This window comes from Schistocerca serialis, chromosome 7 (assembly GCF_023864345.2).
Source record: "Schistocerca serialis cubense isolate TAMUIC-IGC-003099 chromosome 7, iqSchSeri2.2, whole genome shotgun sequence".
Taxonomy (NCBI): domain Eukaryota; kingdom Metazoa; phylum Arthropoda; class Insecta; order Orthoptera; family Acrididae; genus Schistocerca; species Schistocerca serialis.
Genome location: NC_064644.1, coordinates 578,081,962 through 578,104,282, shown reverse-complemented (window position 1 = coordinate 578,104,282; position 22,321 = coordinate 578,081,962). Strand labels below are relative to the sequence as shown.

The following is a 22,321-nucleotide window of genomic DNA, read 5'->3' as shown; positions in this document are numbered from 1 at the left end:
AAGAAATAAAAAAAAAAACCTCTTGATTTCAATTCAGTGCATATGGTGTACCTATGCTGGTGGACAATACTCTCTGCTTAGTGGATGACTGCATATTGTCTCCGATCGTCCAGCAGCACAGCGCGTGTATAAACTGTAACATAACGTAGACTCAACTTAACAAATACAAACTACGGCTCCAGCTAGAAAAATATGTTTTCCCCACTGCTAGCAAAAATCAGATTTGGATACATTGCAGGAACTGTCTGGCAACTCTAAACATCTATGTATTTTCAGATGTGGCATCAAATTATGCTGCAAAATTCATTCAATAATCCCTTGGGAACTTCAAAGTAGTACTGAATAATTAGTCATACTACATGTTATTATGGTAGTAAATTTGATTTTTCTTTTCTTTTTTACTCCACAAGTGTCTTTCTAACATTAATGTTACAACAATAAGTCTTGATATAGCTTATTAGCCATTATAGCAATGACAGCTCATTTAAGTACACATGTTTGACTGGATTAGTGGCACCAATCTTATTATGTCATGCAAAGGCTGTGTTATCTATCAGTCTCACTTGAGAATAACTAGCTTCTGCCAGTATTTTTATTAATGCAGCCACATATGGTCAAAATGAAATTCAGCAATATAATCGTAACAAAACCCCTATGTTCACGGAAGACCAAGAACGAAGTGCTCAGATGAAAAATGACGTAGGACAGGGATATGGCCGAGTGCCAGTGTGTGAAATCTGACTCCGCACTCATCCTTACAAGTGGCCTCTTGCAAAAGTGTCTTTTGCCCCTACTGTTCAGTCTACGCATCACAGGAGCAATGACAGGAATTAAAGAAAGCTTCAAGAGCAGAATTAAAATTTAACATGATAGGATACCAGTGATAAGATTTGCTGCTGGCATTACTAACCTCTGTGAAAGTGAAGAAGAATTACATACAGCACCCGTTGACTGGAGTGAACAGCCTAATTAGTACATATTGGATTGAAAGTAAATCAAAGAAAGGCCAAAGTAATGATAAGTAGCAGAAACGAGAACAAAATAAGCTTAACATCAAAACTGGGGATCACAAAGCAGCAAAATAACCCACGACAGACAGAGCAACGACGACATAAAAAGCAGATTACCACTGGCCAAGAGAAATCTACGAGTATCAAACATAGGCCTTTATCTGTGCCTGAAATTATTGAGAATGTACATTTAGAACATATCACTGTCTGGTAGTGAAACACAGACTGTGAGAAAACTGGAACGGAAGAGAACCTAAGCATTTGAGATATGGTGTTATAGAATGAGAGTATGAGAACAGTCAGTTGCTCCCGACGATGATAATTGAGACTATCGTTGAAAGCTCAAGATTTTATCTCGAACTGACATGGCAAGCATACCGAGAATGTTTCGCATGTGGTGTTATAGACTGTCGAAAATCAGGATCGCCACAGAATCGACAAGGAAAGGAATAGATGGATGGAAAATACAACAAGAAGAGACACAATGACAGAAAATCCGTTAAGACATCAGTGAATAACTTCCATGGTACTAGAGGGTAAAATCTATAGAGAAAGACCGAGGTTGGAATACATCTAGCAAATAATTGAGGATGTTGGTTGCAACTGCTACTCCATCATGAGAAGGTTGGCACAGGAGATGAATTCACAGTTGGCCACATCAAATCAATAATCAACTCTAGATAAGCTTTTTACTAGACAGTTACTGACTTTGATTACTACTACTACTACTCCTCTACATCTATCTGCTTGACAGAGAAGACATGGAACCATTTTCAGATTATTTCTTCAAGAGTTCCACTCTCTAACATCACACGGAAAAAGTGAACACCTAAATCCAGTGTGTCCACGCACACAATTAAAAAAAAAATCCCAGATTTTTCCTGGTTAAAAATACACTTTTTTCCATGTGAAAATACATTTTTCTGATTTAAGTGACAATGTTCATTCCCTCAGCGCTGTAAAACTTCTCAACCCTTTGAGTGGTGAAGGTTTTATACACCAGTGTAGAACTTTCTAGCATTTTAGGAAATGAAACCCAGCAAAAAAAAAAAAAAAAAAAAAAAAAAAAAAAAAAAAAAAAAAAAAAAAAAAAAAAAAAAAAACCACCTGGGAGAGGTCTTTGATGCATGGCATCAAGTACAATGCATATTTTCATATTACAAATGTATAAATATGCATTCCACCAAATACAGAACAGTAACTTCCTAAGTGCTGAAATCGAGATTGTGCTGAGTGATATGCTTTTGTCAGCCAGCTATGGCACATGCCCGATGATCTCATCAGCAATGACAGCCACACAAACACAGAAACAGGAGAAGTTAATGGTTTAAATTAGTAATAATAATAATAATAATAAATAATAATAATAATTTTATTGTCATTCGGCCATTACAGCAATAGACAACGTCATATACATACTAAAATACAATTAATAGTTTGAAAGAAACAACAGGTTTCTTGTTAACATTATAGTATTATATTACAGTTGATAAATTCTCTTATGTCATAGAATGGGTGGAGGACTAGCCAGTCATGAATTGTTTGTTTGAATAATTGTTCAGGTAATTCTTGAACAGATTAAGGAAGTTTATTAAATAATTTGTACCCCATGATTTCGTAGCTGTTGAGTGACTTTGACAACCTGTGGTAAGGAATATAGAGGCACCTATTCCTTCTTGTATTGTGGCTGTGTACATTTTCTCTGGTTTTTGTTTCTGGTAATTTCTTCTTTGTATAAATTAGAACATAGTATATGTACAAGTTTATAACAGTCATGATTTTCTGTTCACAGAACAATGGTTTACAGTGTGCCTTATATGCAGAACCAGTGATTATCCTAATAGCTTTTTTTTGCAGTATTAATATGTCGTGTACACAGCTAGAGTTCCCCCACAAAATAATTCCATATGTTATTATACTCTGAAAGAATGAAAAATAGGATGTTCTAACATATTTTTCAGGAACACAATCCATAAGTCGCCTTAACAGGTAAATAACTCTAGACAATTTACCACTAATATATTGTACATGTTGACCCCAAGATAATTTATCATCAATGTATACCCCCAAAAATTTGACATAACTTGGATCGTCTGACAGAAGCTTGTCTCTAAGACTACAGATCATCTGCTGTGTTTTGTTTTCATTCAGCAGGAATCCATTTGCCTTGAACCAATAGGATGCTTGGTCAATTGTCTTTGCTGCACAAGTTTTAAGGCTATTGAAATCCTCACTAGCATGAAGAAATGTTGTATCATCTGCATACAACACAGTGGTGGACTTGATAAATGACGGCAGATCATTTATCATTATCAGGAACAAAAAGGGGCCCAGCACAGATCCCTGCGGAACACCTACCTTGACTTGCTCTATACTCGACATTTCTCTCCCTACACAAACAACTTGCTTACGATTCTGAAGATATGATTTTATTAATTTAAGGCTGTTATGTCTAATGCCATAGAATTCCAGTTTTTCTAGGAGTGGCTTATGCTTTACACAGTCAAAAGCTTTGCTTAGATCACAAAATGTGAGTTGAGCATAGCCCTTATCCTCAAACACTTGATGTAAGTATTTGACTACAAAGTCTATAGCATCCACAGTAGACAACTTTTTCCTAAAACCATACTGAGATTCACCAATTATTCCTAATTTTTCAAAATAGACAGATAGCTGTTGGTAAATTACACATTCCAGTATTTTAGAAAAAGCTGGGACTATGGAGATTGGTCTGTAACTGCAAGGTGAGTCCATATCTCCCTTTTTATATATTGGAATTACCCTAGCCACCTTGAGTTCTTCGGGAAAATATCCTTCAGATATGCATTTATTTATACAGAATGTTAAGGGGTACACAATATAGTCTATTACTTTCTTTAGTAAATTACAGGATATGTCGTATATATCTACACTGTCTGAAGATTTCATCCGTTTTACAATGCTTAGGACATGACTAGGTGAGACCTCGGAGAACATAAACGTACCCGTGTCTGTTGGTGTTCTGCAAACATTTTTAGAAAGTAACTCTGATGAATTGGTATCAGGTTTGATTATAGTATTTCCTACATTTTCAACAGATTTAATAAAGAAATCATTGAATTTTTGGGGACTTATATTAATTTTTTTGCTTCTTACATCTTTAGCAACACCATTTATTAATTTCCATGCAGCTTTGCACTTATTTGTGGAATTATCAATGGTATTGAAATTATGTGCTTTTTTGGCTTCCACGATGTATATATACAGTACATCTAAAACAAAAGCTAAGATTTCATATATAATATTGGACCTTTTTTTTCATGCATTACACTTTCAGATACATGCCATTAAAATTTTTAATAATAGCATAAATGGCTAGTCTTCTGGGCCTGAAATTTTCTAAGTGTTTGGCCCTCAAAGTGTTAAGTTTTGAATGAGAGTCAAACATTCCATGTTTTAAGAAATTCGTCAGACATAACTTAATTCATCTTGTGTAAAAGGAAATTTACTTTAAAAATGACACCTCTCACACCAACATTCGCAATATTTTCCTGTGACCTGTTAGAAATGTAAGCACTCATCAAAAGCAATGTTTTGTTATGAAGTATTCCATGGTCTGCATCCTAAAGCCTTTGATACATTTTGCTGTCGGCAGAGCATTGTGTGTGGATTGTGTTTTGTTATTGGAAATGCAACTTTTTTTTTCAACTAAAGTTTTATTTTGGTGTTAGTCTCTCATTTATGTTCTATTGCTGCAATACAATTCTATAGTAGTGGGCTTAAGTAAAATTCTTAGAGTATCAGTTACTACTAATCAAAATTAGAAAAAAAATTAACTGAAAGTAGAACAATGAAAAATTGCCGGAATTCTAAAAAAATCACAGGTTTTTCTGAGATAAAAAATTGGCACATTTTTCCTGGATTTCCTGTTTGTCCCACACACAGTGGCAGCACTGATCTACAGAATGATACAATGAAAAAGACTGCTAAAATAATAAAGCCTTCAGACAAGATCCTTCTTCCAAAACAGAAAACACACACAAAGTCACACAATACGACACACACACGGCTGCTGTCACCACACACTAGGGCCCAACTGTCCTTTCTATTTTGTTATACAGGGTTATTCTAAATGATGGACCCATTTTCAAAAATTTGTATGTATTCAAGTACAAATCCAAAACAAACAAGCTTTCTACCAATGAAAAGAGGAAGCAGGCGGGCGGTGATGGTTTCAGAAGCATTCGGTAGAGTTCGCATGGCAATAGGGCCTACACTCAATTTCACTGTCAGTTGTGAGTGAGATGACAACTGTGGATCACAAGGTTCTGTGTTCTTGAGTTCACGAAAAGTGAGATGCAAATTGCAGTGCAGCAGGCATTTCATACCCCATTCGGTATTCAACCACAACTTGCAAAAGAATTAGCCGTTGGTTTAAGCAATTTAAACAGACTGGTAGTGTGTGCAAAGGAGAAAGTACAACCCGACCTCGTTTGTCAGAGGATGATGTCCGACAGATTCAAGAAAGTTGTGTGTGCAATTCCAGTAAGTCTACCAATAGAGCCAACTGTAAGGAAAGTACTGACATGGCATTCGCTGTACAAGCCCTACCAATTACAACCTGTGGAGGCTCTCAACCCCAATGACAAAGAGAAGCATCTCATTTTTTGTGTTTTTGTGCTAGCAAAGATGGAGGATGATGCATTTCTACAGAGTGTAATTTTTAGCGATGAAGTGACGTTCCATCTAAGTGGAAAATTCAACAGATGCAATGTTCGTGTATGAGATTTGAAAAATCCACATTCATCATTGCAACACAAGAGAGACTCAACAGAGATCAACATATTCTATGCCATATCCCAAACAAAGGTTTATGGATCATTTTTCTTTGTGGAAAGAACTGTAACTGGAATTACATACCTGGTCATGTTGGAACAATGGCTGTTCCCCCAAGTTATGGAAGATTCCCAGGGTTCATTTTCCAACAGGATGGAGCTCAGCCTCATTGGCACCATGATGTATGAAGCTTTTTGAATGACTCCCTTCCTCAGCACTGCATCGGTCACAGGGGACTTGAGGACATTGCTCTGCACTTCTGGCCACCGAGATCTCCTGATCTCACACCCTGTGACTATTTCCTATCAGGTTATGTGAATGAAGCTGTTTACATCCTGCCTCTACCTACCACTCTGATCGATATGCGGAACCGGATCACTGCTGCCATGCACTCAGTAACAGCAGACACTCTTTCGCATGTGTGGGACAAGTTTTGTTACCTCATTGATGTTTGTTGTGCAGCCAATGGTGGTCACATTGAACATTTATCACATTTCTATTGCCATTCCACATTGTATTCATGACACCCTCTACCATTTCCTCTTTGAACTTTTTCAATGCCTTCCGTCATTCTTATTGGTTAAGAATATTATTCCACACAGCAATACTCCAGAAGAGGACAGACAAAAGTAGCATAGGCTGTCTCTTTGGCAGATCTGTTGCACCTTCTCAGTCTTCTTGTTGTGACTCGCCGATCACTCAAAGTGCCGCCGCGCAAATACGCGCGTCCTCCGCCGAGCAGCGGCCGCTAGACTGGGACTCAGTGCTCATTCGAATGCTAACGTGTACGTGTCTTACTTGTCAACTTACTCTGTGACTTATACGTGTTGTTGTGTCGTTCCGAAATATATGTGTTAAACTTGAAATTCTAACAATTGGGGACGAGGATGGGATTTTTCCTTTTCACCGTTGACTCACAGGGTTCCATGGCTACTGTCGAGCAACTATTGCAAAATCTCCTTGAACAGCAAACGATTCTAACAGCGGCGATTCGCGATTTCGTCGCGGCATCAAATGCGGGGCGTTTCTCGTCGTTGCCTATACCTCCTTTTCCTCCTTACGATGAGACGGTGGAAGACTGGTCTGATTATGAAAAACGTCTTCGACAGCACTTCTTGGCATTTCATGTCACGGACGAACAACCATGTAAGTCTCTGTTCCTTTCCTGGATTTCACCTCAAATGTATCGGTTGTTGTCGCAATTGGCTCCTTTGAAGGATCCTGCATCTTTGTCCTTTGCTGAAATGTGCTCACTTCTGTCTGTCTATTTTCAAAAGCAAACGCATGTGGTAGCCTCTCGTGTTGTCTTTTATAGTTGTCAAAAACAACCAAATCAATCCTATCGCGCTTGGGCTGCTGAACTTCATGGCCTCAGTCGGAAGTGCCAATTTGTTACTGACGTTCACAAAGAATCCTATGCCCATTCCATGGTACGGGATACTATTATCCGGTCAGCACCCGACAAAGAAGTTCGGCAACGTGCCCTTCAGTTGGCGAATCCGACTCTAGATGAAGTTCTCTCCATTGCGCAGTCTTTTGAAATTTCTCGCGCGGCTGGGGCGCAAATAGAGGCGTGGGGTGATGTCGGGGAAATACAACCTCTGTGCGCTGTTGACGACGCGTGCGGCGTGTCCCAGCCAGCCGACGTGGCCGCAGTGTGCTCCCACGCGCAGCCTCGGCCTAGCCGTAAACAACCCGCTAAGAAACTGCAGCAAAACCCCTGGCAACTTCCTTCATGTCCGCGGTGTTTTACGAAACATTCACGCGAGGATTGTCCCCAACGTTGGGCTGTGTGTCACAATTGCAAAAAGAAAGGTCATGTGTCTTCCGTTTGCAAATACGACCGCATACATGATGTTCCTGAACATGACGCTGATTCTGATTCTGTGTTGTCTGTCAATTGCACTTCTTCCCTTTCAGGGAAGTTATTCCTCACTGTCCAAATCCTTCGTCGAGATGTTCGCATGCAAGTGGATACCGGTTCTGCTGCCACTATAATTAATTCTCAGACGTATCTTCAGCTGGGTTCTCCACTCCTGTCCCCCGTCACTCGGCAATTACGGACGTACAATAAACAGAAGATTTCTCTCTTGGGACAGTTTAATGCTGAGGTATCTTACAAATCCATCGTTCGCACTGTTCCCATATTTGTGGTCGACCAGAGCAACGCAGAAAATCTATTTGGTTTCGATGCCTTTCGCGTTTTTGGGTTATCCATAGATGACTCTGTCAATATTGTCTCTGATGCTATTCCTTATGCTCAACTGGATTCCTTGTCGACGACATTTTCATCCCTTTTTTCTCCTGGGTTAGGCCATGCAAACGACTTTGAAGCTCATATCACGCTCAAACCCACTGCTCGGCCTAAGTTTTTTCGGGCTTGGCCCATTCCTGTGGCCCTTTGTGATTGGGTAAAACGGGAGTTGGATTGTCTCACTGCTTCAGGGGTCTTGCTTCCTGTCACTTCCAGTGAGTGGTCCTCTCCTGTCGTTGTTGTTGTTGTTGCTAAGCCAAATGGTGATATTCGTCTCTGTGGTGATTTCAAAGCCACTGTAAATGCTCAATGCCTCATCGACACTTACTCTATGCCCCGTCCTGAAGAACTGTTCCCTAAACTTGCTGGAGGCCAGTATTTTCCTAAAATTGACCTGTCAGGAGCTTATCAACAACTTCCTCTCGACGCTGCTTCCTGGCAGTTTCTGGTCCTTAACACGCCTTTCGGCCTCTATCAATACCAACGCTTGACATTCGGGGTTGCTAGCACCCCTGCTCTCTTTCAGCGATTCTTGGAACAATTATTGCTCCCTGTCCCTGGGTGTATCAATTACATGGACAACATTGTTGTCATTGGCTCCACCACTGAAGAACATCTTCAAAATCTCCGCACACTTTTTCATGTCTTACAGACTACCGGTCTTAAGTGTAATCTTCAGAAATCACAATTTTTTTCAGGCATCTATCACGTACTTGGGGTTTCAACTCTCTCGGGATGGTATTCGTCCGCTTCAACAAACTGTCGCTGCGATCGATGCCCTTCCTTGCCCTACATCTGTTAAGGAACTGCAGGCCTTCATGGGGAAAATAGCATACTATCACAAGTTTTTACCGTCTGCGGCTTCGGTGGCTCAGCCGTTGCATCGCCTGTTGCATAAAAACGTGCCTTTTCACTGGTCCGCGTCATGTGAAGGGGCTTTCCAGAGGTTGAAGACTATGCTGAAACAGGCCCCGTGCCTGGCTACTTATCGACCTGGCCAACACCTTGTTCTTGCCACAGGCGCCTCTCAATACAGGGTCGGTGCAGTCCTTGTGCACCGTTTTTCTGACGGTTCGGAACAACCCATTGCTTATGCCTCCAAAGCGCTCATGGATGCCCAACAAAAGTATTCTCAAATTGAGAAAGAAGCTTTGGCCATCATTTATGCTCTTCATAAGTTCGGTGTTTTTCTCTATGGCTCAAAATTTCATCTTGTTACGGATCACAAACCACTTGTTTCCTTCCTTCATCCATCAACGTCACTTCCCGACAAGGCTGCACACCGCCTCCAGCGTTGGGCTCTTTACTTGTCCCGTTTCAATTATGAGATTCATTTCCGGCTAACGGATCAACATGCGAATGCTGATGCTCTGCCTCGCCTTCCCATGGGTCCTGATCAGGCATTCGATAGGGACGAACTTTTGAGTTTCCACCTGGATGTTGCCGAGCAGCGGGTTGTGGACGGGTTCCCCATCACTGGGGACAGGCTGGCGGCTGCTACTACTCTCTCCCAGGTTTTACGCTGCATTCAGTAGGGTTGGCCAGATCGCCCATCCGCTAAGACTTCTGATCCGTTGCAGAACTACTACACTTTGCGCTACTGCCTCACGGCTATGGATGGTGTTATCCTCCTCTCCACTGACAATGCTTCGCCGCGTGTTGTGGTACCTGCGTCTTTGCGTGCTTCGGTCTTGCGCCTCCTTCACCAACGGCACTGGGGTGTGTCTCGCACAAAATCTCTGGCGCACCGTCATGTGTACTGGCCTGGCATCAACTCTGAAATAGCACACATGGTTGCTGCCTGCGGCCCTTGTGCGTCACAGGCCGCTGCCCCGAAGTCATCTTTGTCACCGTGGCCTTCGCTTGAGAAGCCCTGGGAGCACATTCATGCTGACTTTGCGGGATCCTTTTTAGGTACTTATTGGCTCCTCGTAATTGACGCCTACTCTAACTTTCCTTTCATTGTCCGTTGCACGTCGCCTACCACCGCGGCAACCACCAGTGCTCTCTCCCACATTTTTTCTTTGGAAGGCCTCCCCTCTACTCTTGTTACTGATAATGGTCCGCAATTTGCCTCTTCCGAATTTGTGGATTTTTGTGCTCGTCACGGCGTTACGCATGTCACGGCCCTGCCATTCCATCCACAATCCAACGGTGAGGCTGAACGACTGGTTCGCACATTTAAGGCTCAGATGCGGAAACTTCTGACTTCTTCTGCTGCTGATGATGCCCTTCTCCAGTTTCTGGCGTCTTACCGTTTCACCCCCATGGGCGACCACAGCTCGGCTGAGCTCTTACATGGCCGACAGCCCCGCACGCTACTTCATCTTCTGCGGCCTCCCACCTCACGACCGTGGGTGCCTTCACTTGACCGGTTCACCGCCGACGACGTCGTCTGGGTACGGGGATACGGCAGGCGGCCAAAATGGAGCCCGGGCCGCATCTTAAGACACCGTGGCAGACGCCTGTATGAAATCCAGACGGACACGGGTGTTGCAGTGCGTCATTCGGACCAGCTTTGGCCTCGGGTGCCAGCAACGCCTGTTCCGAATGCCGCCACACCACCTTTGGCTCTACCTGATGCTCGGGATCTTGGCATCTCTCAATACTCACAACGCAGCCCTCTCACCGTCATTGCGATGCCAGCACCAGAACGGACGCCACCAGGAGACGTGCCCAAGCAGGAACCCGAGGACCATCCTCTGTCAGAGCAAATCTAACCTCCTCCTCCAATGGACGCCGACACATCGTCCATGTCTCCTGGCATATCAACTGGACTTGCCCCAACGGGCAGATTGGTGCATGGGGCCCCAGCAGATTCGACCCCTACGTCTCCTGTCATCTCGACCCGTTATCATCGAGGACACTTCCGTCCGTACGGGAAGCCTCCTCCTCGAGACTTTACGGCGAGTCAAACAACGCCTACGGACGTTAGCCATCTCCAGGACACCTCCATCAAGACCAGTGCAACAATTTCATAGGGGGGAAAAGTGTTGTGACTCGCCGATCATTCAAAGTGCAGCCGCGCAATTACACGCATCCTCTACGTGCGGCACTGTCTGCCAGCCATGCAGCAGCTGCGCCACTTAAGCGGCCAGCCGAGCAGCAGCCCATAGGCTGGGACTCAGTGCTCATTTGAACGCTAACGTGTACACATGTCTTACATGTCAACTTACTCTGTGACTTATATGTGTTGTTGTGTCGTTCCGAAATATATGTGTTAAACTTGAAGTTCTAACACTTCTGTCACTAGAAGGTATTCTTTGGTTCACCTTCTCCACAAGAATTTCTAGCATATTGCAGCCCCGTCAGCAACTGTGATAGACTAATAATTTGAAGAATCAGCCTCAGTTGCGCAAATTTTCCGGTCTTTACCAGGTTTTGGCTAAATTAATCTAGCCTTCTTCAGAAGCATAATATTACTATAAACTGCTAGAGTAAGGCATAGTCAACATTAAAATTAAAACCTATAGTACTGTGGTACCATGTCCAATTAAAACTACTTAACTGAAGTCCAGCCCCTGCAGTAACGTAGTTGCCACTGCCAACCGACTGTGTGGTGAAGAGATGCTGGGGCTGGACTTCAGTTAAGAAGTTTTAATTAGACATGGTACCACGGTACTATAGGTTTCAATTTTAATGTTGACTGTGCCTTACTCTGGCATGTTATAATAATTTTATGCTTGTGAAGAAGGCTAGATTAATTTAGCTGAAACCTGGTAAAGACCAGAAAATTTTCGCTACTGGGGCTGATTCTTCAAAATATTCTTCACAAGATTTTCTATGTGGTGGTTCCAATTTAAGTTATTCTTAACTGTAATTCCTAGGAATTTTATTACATCAACAACCATTGAATTCATGTGATTTACTGTGTAACTGAAATTTAATGGATTTTCTCAGTATTCATGTGCGGGACCTCTCATTTTTTATAGTTTAGGGTCAGTTGCCACTTTTCGCACTATGCAGATATCTTTAACTCATTCTGCAATTAGTTTTTATTTTCTGATGACTTTACTAGATGGTAAATGACGCACTATCTGCTCAGGTTTTCTCCTAGATCATTTATATAGATTACGAACATCCCTGGTGAAGCACAGAAGTCAATTATGTTTCACTCTATGACTTCCCCTCTATTACTACGAACTGTGAACTTTCTGACAGGAAATCACAAATCTCTTCACACAACTGAGATGATACTCCATAGACACACAATTTGATTAGAAGATGCTTGTGAAGAATGGTGCCAAGAACTTCCTGGAAATCTAGAAATATGGAATCAACTTATGATCCCTGTCAATAGCACCCATTACTTCGGGTGAATAAAGAGCTAGTTATGCTTCGCAAGAATGATGTTTCCTGAACTCAAGTTGGTTATGTGATACACTTTTCTTTGAAGTGCTTCTTTATAACCCTACACGGTATATGTTCAAAAATCCTAATGCAAATCAATATCAAAAATACTACTACTACTACTACTACTACTACTACAATAATAATACTGGGTATGTTTGGCCACCACTGGATAAGCAGAGCTTTATGATTCAATGCTCTGAGTTTCCCAGTTTCCCTGCAGCTCTAAATTTTCCTTCATGAATTTTTCTTTCTTTCTTTCTTTCTTCACCCCACTTTGTTCCCATTTCCTTTGTAGTCCCACTCCCTGGATGCACTTCTCATCTCTCAATTTTTTGTCCATACAAGTTGGTCTATACTTCTGGGGAGTTTATATGGTTTCTTCCTAGATCTTTTCTGACTCATGGAATCCAAAGTATAATCTTCTGTCCTGTCAATCTGTTTGTATTAAAATTTTGTAGTTAAGTATTGTTGCTGGTAGGGAGTGAATGGGCCCACAAAATTTTAATCTTCTCTTTGCAATACCTGTGTTGAAGTTTTCTGTTGTTTCCTGGATCATCAGTCAATAGCCACTTTCTGTTTTATTGGGGCAAGAGTCTTCCTCATAATTTTATGTTACTCTTTCTTCAGAAGGTTATCCACATTGCCTTTTATGAATGGCAAGAGAGTGACAAACATACATGGCTTTTGGTTTGCTAACTGTTTTGTTGCCTTATTTTGGTACGTGTGGAGAAACTTTTTCTGTAGGCGTATTGAGTTCTTCTGCAGGCCATCTTTAGTCACTTTAGACAAATTCTCTGTGCTATTTCTTCTTCCCCATTAGGTTCCAGGATCCCACATACCTACTGTAAGTAAAGGACTCTGTTTGACCACAGTTTGTATAAAATGTTTGAGTTTTGAGCATCTGAACAGTTTTTTTTTATATTTGAAAGTTAACTTTATTCTTTGAGGGTTTCTATCTGATTAGAATGGCCTCGTCATTTGTTGGTATGGCCAGGTCATCTGCAAAGGCTAGGAATACCATTTTGTAACATTTTTCTGTTGCTCTAGTTGTATGGGTTTTGGACAGCTTTGAATTTTCAATTACTTAACTCACTCTCGGATAACTGCATCCAGAACAATATAAAAGAGGCTGCAGACAGTATGTTGCACTTGCTAGCTGGTAATGACCAAAACAGGATCAGATGTTCCTCCCATGAATTTTACTTTAGAACTTGGGTTGGTGAATGTATGTTTGTTTAGTTACAATTCCTTAAAATCAAGTTATTTTCTTCGACAATGGGAAAGAGTCTGGTTGTTGATCGAATCTTATGATTTACCGTTGTCGTCATCATCATTATATCTCGTTGAATCAGGTGTACTGCCGGTGGTCTGTGTTTTTCTAACACAACATTTCGACACTGTACCTCAGCGTCTTCATCAGGTGCTTCCTGTAACTGAACGACAGGCTGACCGTGTCCCGTATTTATGTCTGCATAGTGTCTAGCGTTCCCTATGCCATCTGCTCCCGCTGCGAACGTGTCGGTTGGTCGCCAGATGTTCCGTCTTCCGTCCATGCCCGATTCCGCTCTTTTCCCTGGTGGCGGCTGTTTCACAGCGTACCCTACTAGGTCCGCGCCCACCAGGCACGTTCCTAGCACTGTCGACAGGCTGCGTTGGCTGTTGGTGACCGTTTTGACTTTCTCCAGCGCAACCATGTCAGTTGGTCGCCAGGTTTTCATCTTCCATCCGCGCCCGCTTCAGCAGAATTAGGCGCGGACAGAATATGGAACATCTGGTGACCAACCGACACGGTCGTAGTGGGAGTGGATGGCGTAGGGAACGTCAGACACCACCCAGACATACATACGGGACACGGTCAGCCTGTGTTTCAGTCACAGGAAGCACCTGATGAAGACGCTGCGGTACGACGTCGAAATATTGTGTTAGAAAAACATAGACCACCTGCAGTACACTCGATTCAATGATATGTCATTTTTTTTTTATTTATATTATTATTATTATTACTGCGGCTGTTGCTTCTGCAACTGCAGCAGCAGATGTCTGAGCCATGCCATAAGAGTTGGCTAACAGTAAAATTTGGCACCAGTTTTTACCACACAGGGCTCTGCAAGTGACTGTGAGATAACTTAGCAAAAAATATGTTTTATCTTAGTTGGTAAAGCACTGTACAAGTGTTACCACAGTACTACATCAACTCACCAAGTGATGCAGCATGCAACAAACAATTTCCATCTCCAGACGTAGCAAGTGGCCACAGAGACTGACATGCTCCAAGCTCAACCCACCAATTAAGTCTACCAGCAGATTCCAAAGACTGTAGGGTTGATGTTTCAATCAGATCCTTTTCCAAAAATGTACGGAAATCTTCTGTGGAAAAAAAATTGAAAAAGTTTTAGATGTAATTATTTTTACAGACAATAATATTATGTGAAGTTTATCAATAAACACATTACAGCAGTGACCTTCCCTTCCTTTCGAACATATACCCGCTCTACTCTAAGGTAGGAATTAATAGCCTAGTTCAAAATGTTAGAACAGTGCCATTAACTTTTACATTTCTCTATTCGAAGTACTAAATTATTCACTAACAAGCACTGACTACTGAGTGTCAGGAAGTCTGTTCTAAAAGTATTTGCCAGGAGTGTAGCCTTATTTAGAAGTGACATGTGGATTATAAACAGAACAGACAAGAAGAGAAGATAAGGTTTTGAAATGTGGTGCTGTAGAAGAATACTGCAAGATCAGAGGGTAGATCAAGCAACTAGCAAAGAACTCACACTCTGATCTGGGTAGGAAAGACCTCTATAGCACAACCCGTTTGCTTTAACCCTGAATATAAAAATGGTGAACATAAATCACGCACTGAATCCCAGTGACTCATAACCTAACAAGAATTATATTCTCGTGTCATCCCAATCCAACTATCACCTTTCAACCTAATGTAAACCACAGGTTACTCTACAGGTAAACCTACTGTATTAACTGAAGCAATCAATATCACTCTCAACCAAACTGTAGCCTTTCAACAACCTAACACAGACCTCGGGCTGCACTAAAGATCAATGTCACAACAAACTTCACTCCAGAAACTAATATAACTTAGATGAAAGACATACTGTCAATTTTCTTCTCTCTCTCTCTCTCTCTCTCTCTCTCTCTCTCTCTCTCTCTCTCTCTCTCTCTCTCTCTCTCTCTGCACATATATCACTATTACATGAAACAACATTATATTTTGATACAGGGTAACAATTATTGAACTATGAGAAATAATATAGTCATAACTTCTGAAAGGTATGCATTAGGACATTTAAATTGCACAGTTGACCGTGGGGCACGATGGGAATTAGTATGTGCATATATGGTTTGGTTTAGCGACGAAGCCCACTTTAATTTGGATGGGTTTGTCAATAAGCAAAATGGGCACATTCGTGGGACTGAGAATCCACATTTGTGATTGAGAAGTTTCTTCACCCTCAATGGGCGATTGTGTGGTGTACAATGATCCAGTGATGGAATAATCAAACAATATTACATGATGGCATGGTGAATAACCATTAGTATGTGAATGTTTTGCAAGATGATTCCATCCCCATTATCCCAAGTGACCCTGATTACAACAAGATCGAAGCAGGAGAGTGTTTGATGTCCTGGAAGAGCATTTTAGGGACCGCATTCTGGCTCTGGGATATCCAGAGGCCACTGGCATGAGCCTTAATTGGCCACCATATTCTACAGATCTGAACACATGAGACTCATTTTTGGGAGGCTAAATTAAAGATATGGTGTACAGCAATAACCATAAAACCATTGCCGAGCTGAAAACAGCTGTTCAGGAAGACATTGACAGCATCAATGCTCCGACATTTCAGTGGGTCATGCACCATATCGACGCCAAGGACGCCAGGCATATAGAACATGTCACAACCTAGATCTAAATATCTGTAGTGAAGTTTACATGTTGAATATAGTGTGTGCATGTCATAGGTTGTAACTAATTTCTGTTTTTTCATATAGTTCAATAATTGTCACCCTCTCTGAAGTTGACATCTAGTATCAGTATGTTCAGTTTGTCACCACAGCCAAAATTCCAAAAAAATCAATGTACTGTTTGTTCTGTCTGCACACACAGGATGGCACACTCCCGAACGTCATTACATCACAGGCCAAAACAGATGTCCAGTATAGGTTTGTTTCAATCTACCCTCTTACACAATAATCGAAAGCCTACAATAGGGCACTGATGGCATCAGCCAGCTCCTATCATCAGTTGCATTTTACCTGCTAGAGATTCAGATTTATTACTAATTTTCAAACAGTGAAGTGTTTTCATACCAGGATACACTGTCAAATCCGGCAAAGTGAAAGTGCATACAGGTGTCTCGATGAAAAACTGATTAACGTTGCAAACTGCAGTATCTCCAAACTCGTGAGCAATATCTGAGCGAGCACGCGAGACCAACTTCACATTGTCTGTTGCTCTTGAGATTCCTCTTGAAAGTTTCTTCACTGTAACAGAAATTTAAGCACAGCACGTAAAAGATATTCATATCTATATCTTCTGCCGGAAATACGGAAGCGTCCGATCCCACCCGTCGGCTTTGACCCATGATGTCACAAATATGGCGGAAATGACCATAAATGACAATTCCAATATGGCGGATATAAAATCATTGCATATGTATCAAAGACGAAAATACATTGAAAAACAAACACACACACACGTTTCACAACAAGCCTAATGACTAACAGGACAAGCGTGGGAAATTGGGGGTTTTTGGGTGGGGAGAAACTAAATATAAACAAATTTAGCCACCCACCCCCATACAAAACCACACAAAATGACGAAAAAAATCTACATCACAAAACTCACCAAATACCACAAAACACAATATTATTTGGAATCTGACACTTCCCTTGACCTATATAGATCTACAGCAGCTCCCGATCCCATAAATTGGGATCGAACACTTTCCTTGACCTATATAGCTCAACAGCAGCTCCCGATCCCATCTCCCATTACAAAAACCAACATACTCTACCAAACATTGAGATTGAACACTTCCCTCCAACTATATAGCTCAACAGCAGCCTCCAATCCCATAAATTAGGATCGACCACTACCCTTGACCTATGTAACTCACACACACACAAACCAACGAAAAAATACTAAACCAAAATAAAAACCCAACCCACCCGCACCTCAACCCCCCCCCCCCCCCCCCGACCCCAAAATAAAAAACCCACAAACAAAAACCAAATGCAACATAAAAAACATCTCAATCACACACTACAACTCAACAAAAACTTCAACAAAATAGATCCTCCACAACTAAAACAAAAAACAAACACACTCCCCATCTCCCCCCCCCCACACACACACCTTAACAAATACTATACAACAAAATAAACCACCCACCCCACCGAGTCACAGCCACCCACCCACCTACCCAGACCACCCTAACTAACCACTTTTGGCCTATACATTTTACCCACAGCCCTTAAGAAAACCCGAACAATACAATAGCCCTCTGGGACACTCTTCCGCCAACAGTACTCATCTAAATGAGACTGAAGGTTGGAAGGTCGCCTCTTCCCCCTCCAAATAACTGACTTAACCACCCCCCACATCCCATCTATTGTATTAGTACAAGCCCCTGTCTCATAATTCTTAAACTCTAAACTATGGTTCACTACTAAATGATTAAATCCCCTCTCACCCAACCCCCTATAAGAAGAAAAAGCATCAGAAACTATTGTGGACCTCAGCTCTATATATTCCTCAATTAACCCCACTAATTCAGCCTTGGACCTCCCTTCCACAACCACAAAAACACATTCGGAACCCCCACCCCCCGGAACAGCAGCCCCCCCCCCCACACCCAAAGACCAGCCACAGACTTCCCCCTCCCATACTTCCTTTTCCCAAACTGACTCGTCCACCTCCACAACAACCCCATGCCCCCCCCCCCCCCCCCCCACATACTCCTGTACTTAATAAATTCCGAACACACTTCACGACAAAAGGAATACCAATCTAAAACGCTCCTCTCACTCACATCAGTCTCATGCGTGCAAAAACTCTGTGGGGATCTATAACAAAAATAATATGTAACAAGCACAATCTCACGCATGCCCAACCTAGACTCCTCGAACCACGTACCGTGCCGTATGGAACGCCGTATGTCATCTTTGCGACAGCGCCACATATAACCGTCCCTGGTCCAAGAGGCCAGAACTTTAACCAATTTCATTGGTTCACGGCACACATCGCACTTCACCACCTCGGCAATTAAGCCAAAAAGCTGTAGGAACTTAATCAGCTCTAAAGCTGTGTCTCAACCGAGAACTATTGATCCTGTCTTTCATATCGATTCCTGAACAAAAAACCACAACCGATTAAACTTAATAACAAAACAACCCGACGTACAGCAATCATCACTACATTAACCTTCAAACAAAACCACAAAACCGTTAACTCACTGATACAAATTCCGCTTCAAAAATACGCAAGCAGCACTCGCCACTGAGCAACAGCAAACTGAGCCCAATACACCAAACAAACGAAAACCCTGAACATACCACCAGAGGGCACAACAAACCACAACACGACGACATCTACAAACATGCCACACTCACAAACCAAACTCCGCGCCGTAATGACTTCACACACCACAACACCCTTACGTCACGGGTCAAAGACGACGCGTGAGATCGGACGCTTCTGTCAACCCTTTCTGCCTGACCAAAAGGTGTAGTACGTAAAATAATAGAATATAAGGTACTAAGTACTGACTTCTTTTTATTATATTCTATGAATTAAAGAAATAAATAAATACAAAACAATAATAGAAACAAAGATGAGGTGACTTACCGAACAAAAGCGCTGGCAGGTGGATAGACACACAAACAAACACAAACATACACACAAAATTCAAGCTTTTGCAACAAACTGTTGCCTCATCAGGAAAGAGGGAAGGAGAGGGGAAGACGAAAGGAAGTGGGTTTTAAGGGAGAGGGTAAGGAGTCATTCCAATCCCGGGAGTGGAAAGACTTACCTTAGGGGGAAAAAAGGACAGGTATACACTCGCACACACGCACATATCCATCCACACATACAGACACAAGCAGACATATTTATTTGGTCTTTAAATATGTCTGCTTGTGTCTGTATGTGTGGATGGATATGTGCGTGTGTGCGAGTGTATACCTGTCCTTTTTTCCCCCTAAGGTAAGTGTTTCCGCTCCCGGGATTGGAATGACTCCTTACCCTCTCCCTTAAAACCCACTTCCTTTCGTCTTCCCCTCTCCTTCCCTCTTTCCTGATGAGGCAACAGTTTGTTGCGAAAGCTTGAATTTTGTGTGTATGTTTGTGTTTGTTTGTGTGTCTATCGACCTGCCAGCGCTTTTGTTCGGTAAGTCACCTCATCTTTGTTTTTATATATAATTTTTCCCACGTGGAATGTTTCCTTCTATTACATCAAAATAATAATAGTTTACATTTAGTTACCAGATAAAGTGAACTTTAATAGTTCTAATTAAAAACAATTTCGAATCATGTTATAAGGTAAACAGGGCAACAGAGCACCAGAAGACTGCATTTCTATCAAACTCAATGAAATGTTTGTTAACATAAAGTCAGAAGTAGAAAATCTTTTTAATAATCATTTTAAGAGTTAAAGAGGAAATGGGATGCAACTGTTCATTAGAAAATGTAATGTTGTACATGGAAGAAGCAGTACCTTCACAATTTGACAGAATTACTCAACCCACCTCGTCTAGTGAAATTAGGAAAACAACAAATTCACTCAAAACTAAAAGCTCGCAAGGAACTGATGGCATTTCCAACAGAACACTAAAATGTTGTTCCCAACAGATAAGTAGGAGTCTCAGCCACATGTTGTAGCTCACTGAAGTGGGGTTTTCTGACTAGAATGAAATATGCTATTGTTAAAAAAAAAAAGAAGAAGAAGAAGTGGGGTAGGTCTGATGCTCACACCACCCAGTCTCACTTCCGAGAGCTTTACCCAAAATTCTTGAAAAAGTAATTTCAACAGAAAATGCTATATATGCCTTCACTGATAAAATATTAAATGCTCTGAATAACCAAACATCACCCATTGGGAATTTTTGTGATCTGTCAAAAGACTTGACTGTGTCAATCATGAAATTCTTCTAAATCAGGTAAGCATTGTGATATGAGAAGGACAGTGCACAAACAGTTAAATTCATATTCAACTGGAAGAATGCAGAATGTTGAAATTAACAGTGTCCTCTAACTGGGGAGAGACTGAACAGAAGAAGTCTGTTGCTAAGGCAGAATATTCAAAATTTTTGGTTGTGTGCACTGATGAGAAATTCAACTGGAAGAAACACATTGATGATCTGCTGAAACATTTAGGTTCAGCTACTTATACTACTAGAGTTATTGCAAATTTTGATGACAAACACATCAGTAAATTAGCCTACTATGCCCATTTTCATTCACTGCTTTTTTGTAGCAATCCTATACTTTGGGATAATTTATCATAAAGAGAAAAAGTATTCATTGCACAAAAGCTTGTAATCAGAAAAATAGCTAGAGCCCACTCAAGATCACCTTGCAGACAATTATTTAAGAAACATGGGATATTCATAGTGCCTTCACAATACATATATCCTCTCATGAAATTAGTTATTAATAACCTATCCTAATTCAAATATAATAAAGCGCATAGCATCTATAGAACAATTATTAATGAAATATCTACTACACTCACTGGTAAAAAACACGATTTGTCTCTTAACTCAAGACATATCAGCAAAATGAAAATAAGTGGGTAAGAGTTACATATTGGACCCCCTCCCCATCACATTTTTCAATGTGGCACGGATGTAAACCTTAGGCTTCACTACCAGTCAATTTGTTATTACAACCAGATTTCCTAACTTACACCTCAGGCTGTGCTACAGATTGATCTGTCAACACAACCAAGATTTCAAGAAAGGGGGGAGGGGGGAATCCAATAACTTTACCTCGTAATTGGTTAAGAAATGGTTAGAAGTTACAAATGTACAGTTTAAGCACACACTTACTGAATAGTTACAAGAAATACAGTAGGCCTATAAGAAATTCAGTACATGAATGAATATGAAAAATTACACTTACAGTCAGCTAAATCAACAGCAGGAGTTTTGCGGAGTGTTGGTCGGATGTTGCCATTTTCTTCCCAAGTAGTTCTAACATTGCCCCCATTTTCCAGAAAGAGCTCAATAGCATTTTTCAAATCCCAGCCACTGGCTTGCAAGCAGGTTATTGCTGTTTCTGTATCGCTGCTTGTGTTTGACATAAACTGTGAAATTAGTTGCGACTCCATTCCCCATCTGCAAACGAGAATATGATTTCAAATTAAACATACTCTATGAAAAACGGAATGAAGAAAAGACTCAAAAGGGCAGGAAGGAGTTCCACTGGCTATCTTAATCTGAAAGACAATCTAGTGGTATAAACAGGCCCTTAAAATAGTACAAGACTACCCTGTCTGACCAGGCAAACGCGCATTTAATATCAAAGTTACAGGACGGAACTTAGTCTTTAGGGGCAGGTCTTTACAAACGAATGCGTCGAAGTGAGACCACACGGGTAAAATTATTCAGAAGCATTTTCATATTAGAACTTGTAAATTGAGTCACTTATTACGCGCTAGTATACCCATTAATCGGCAGACATAAAAAAAAAACTATCAAAAGTTTACTCCCTAGTACAGTTTAAAATACTACTGTTCTGCAACGGTTTTACATAGACCTATATTTTGAACTGTGCTGGCTTTGTATCCTTTACTGCGTAACAGCACCTGGTAAAATTCAGTTTTAGATACAAACTTTAACGACAGGTTCATAACCAATAGGTGAA

The 22,321-nt window shown here is 41.3% G+C and overlaps 1 protein-coding gene across 2 annotated transcripts in view; it reads right to left on the bottom strand.

Moving 5' to 3' along the window:
- The window catches only part of LOC126412625 (OTU domain-containing protein 7B-like), a 121,863-nt gene that overhangs the window by 99,268 nt on the left and 274 nt on the right, over positions 1-22,321 (bottom strand). For both annotated transcript variants that reach the window (XM_050082302.1, XM_050082300.1), the window contains exons 2-4: positions 21,578-21,792; positions 16,765-16,938; positions 14,632-14,799 (exon numbers count right to left, since the gene is read on the bottom strand). In XM_050082302.1, the coding sequence (XP_049938259.1) occupies positions 14,632-14,799; positions 16,765-16,938; positions 21,578-21,785 (550 nt within the window). In that variant the 5' untranslated portion in view covers positions 21,786-21,792. The remainder of the gene's footprint in view (positions 1-14,631; positions 14,800-16,764; positions 16,939-21,577; positions 21,793-22,321) is intronic.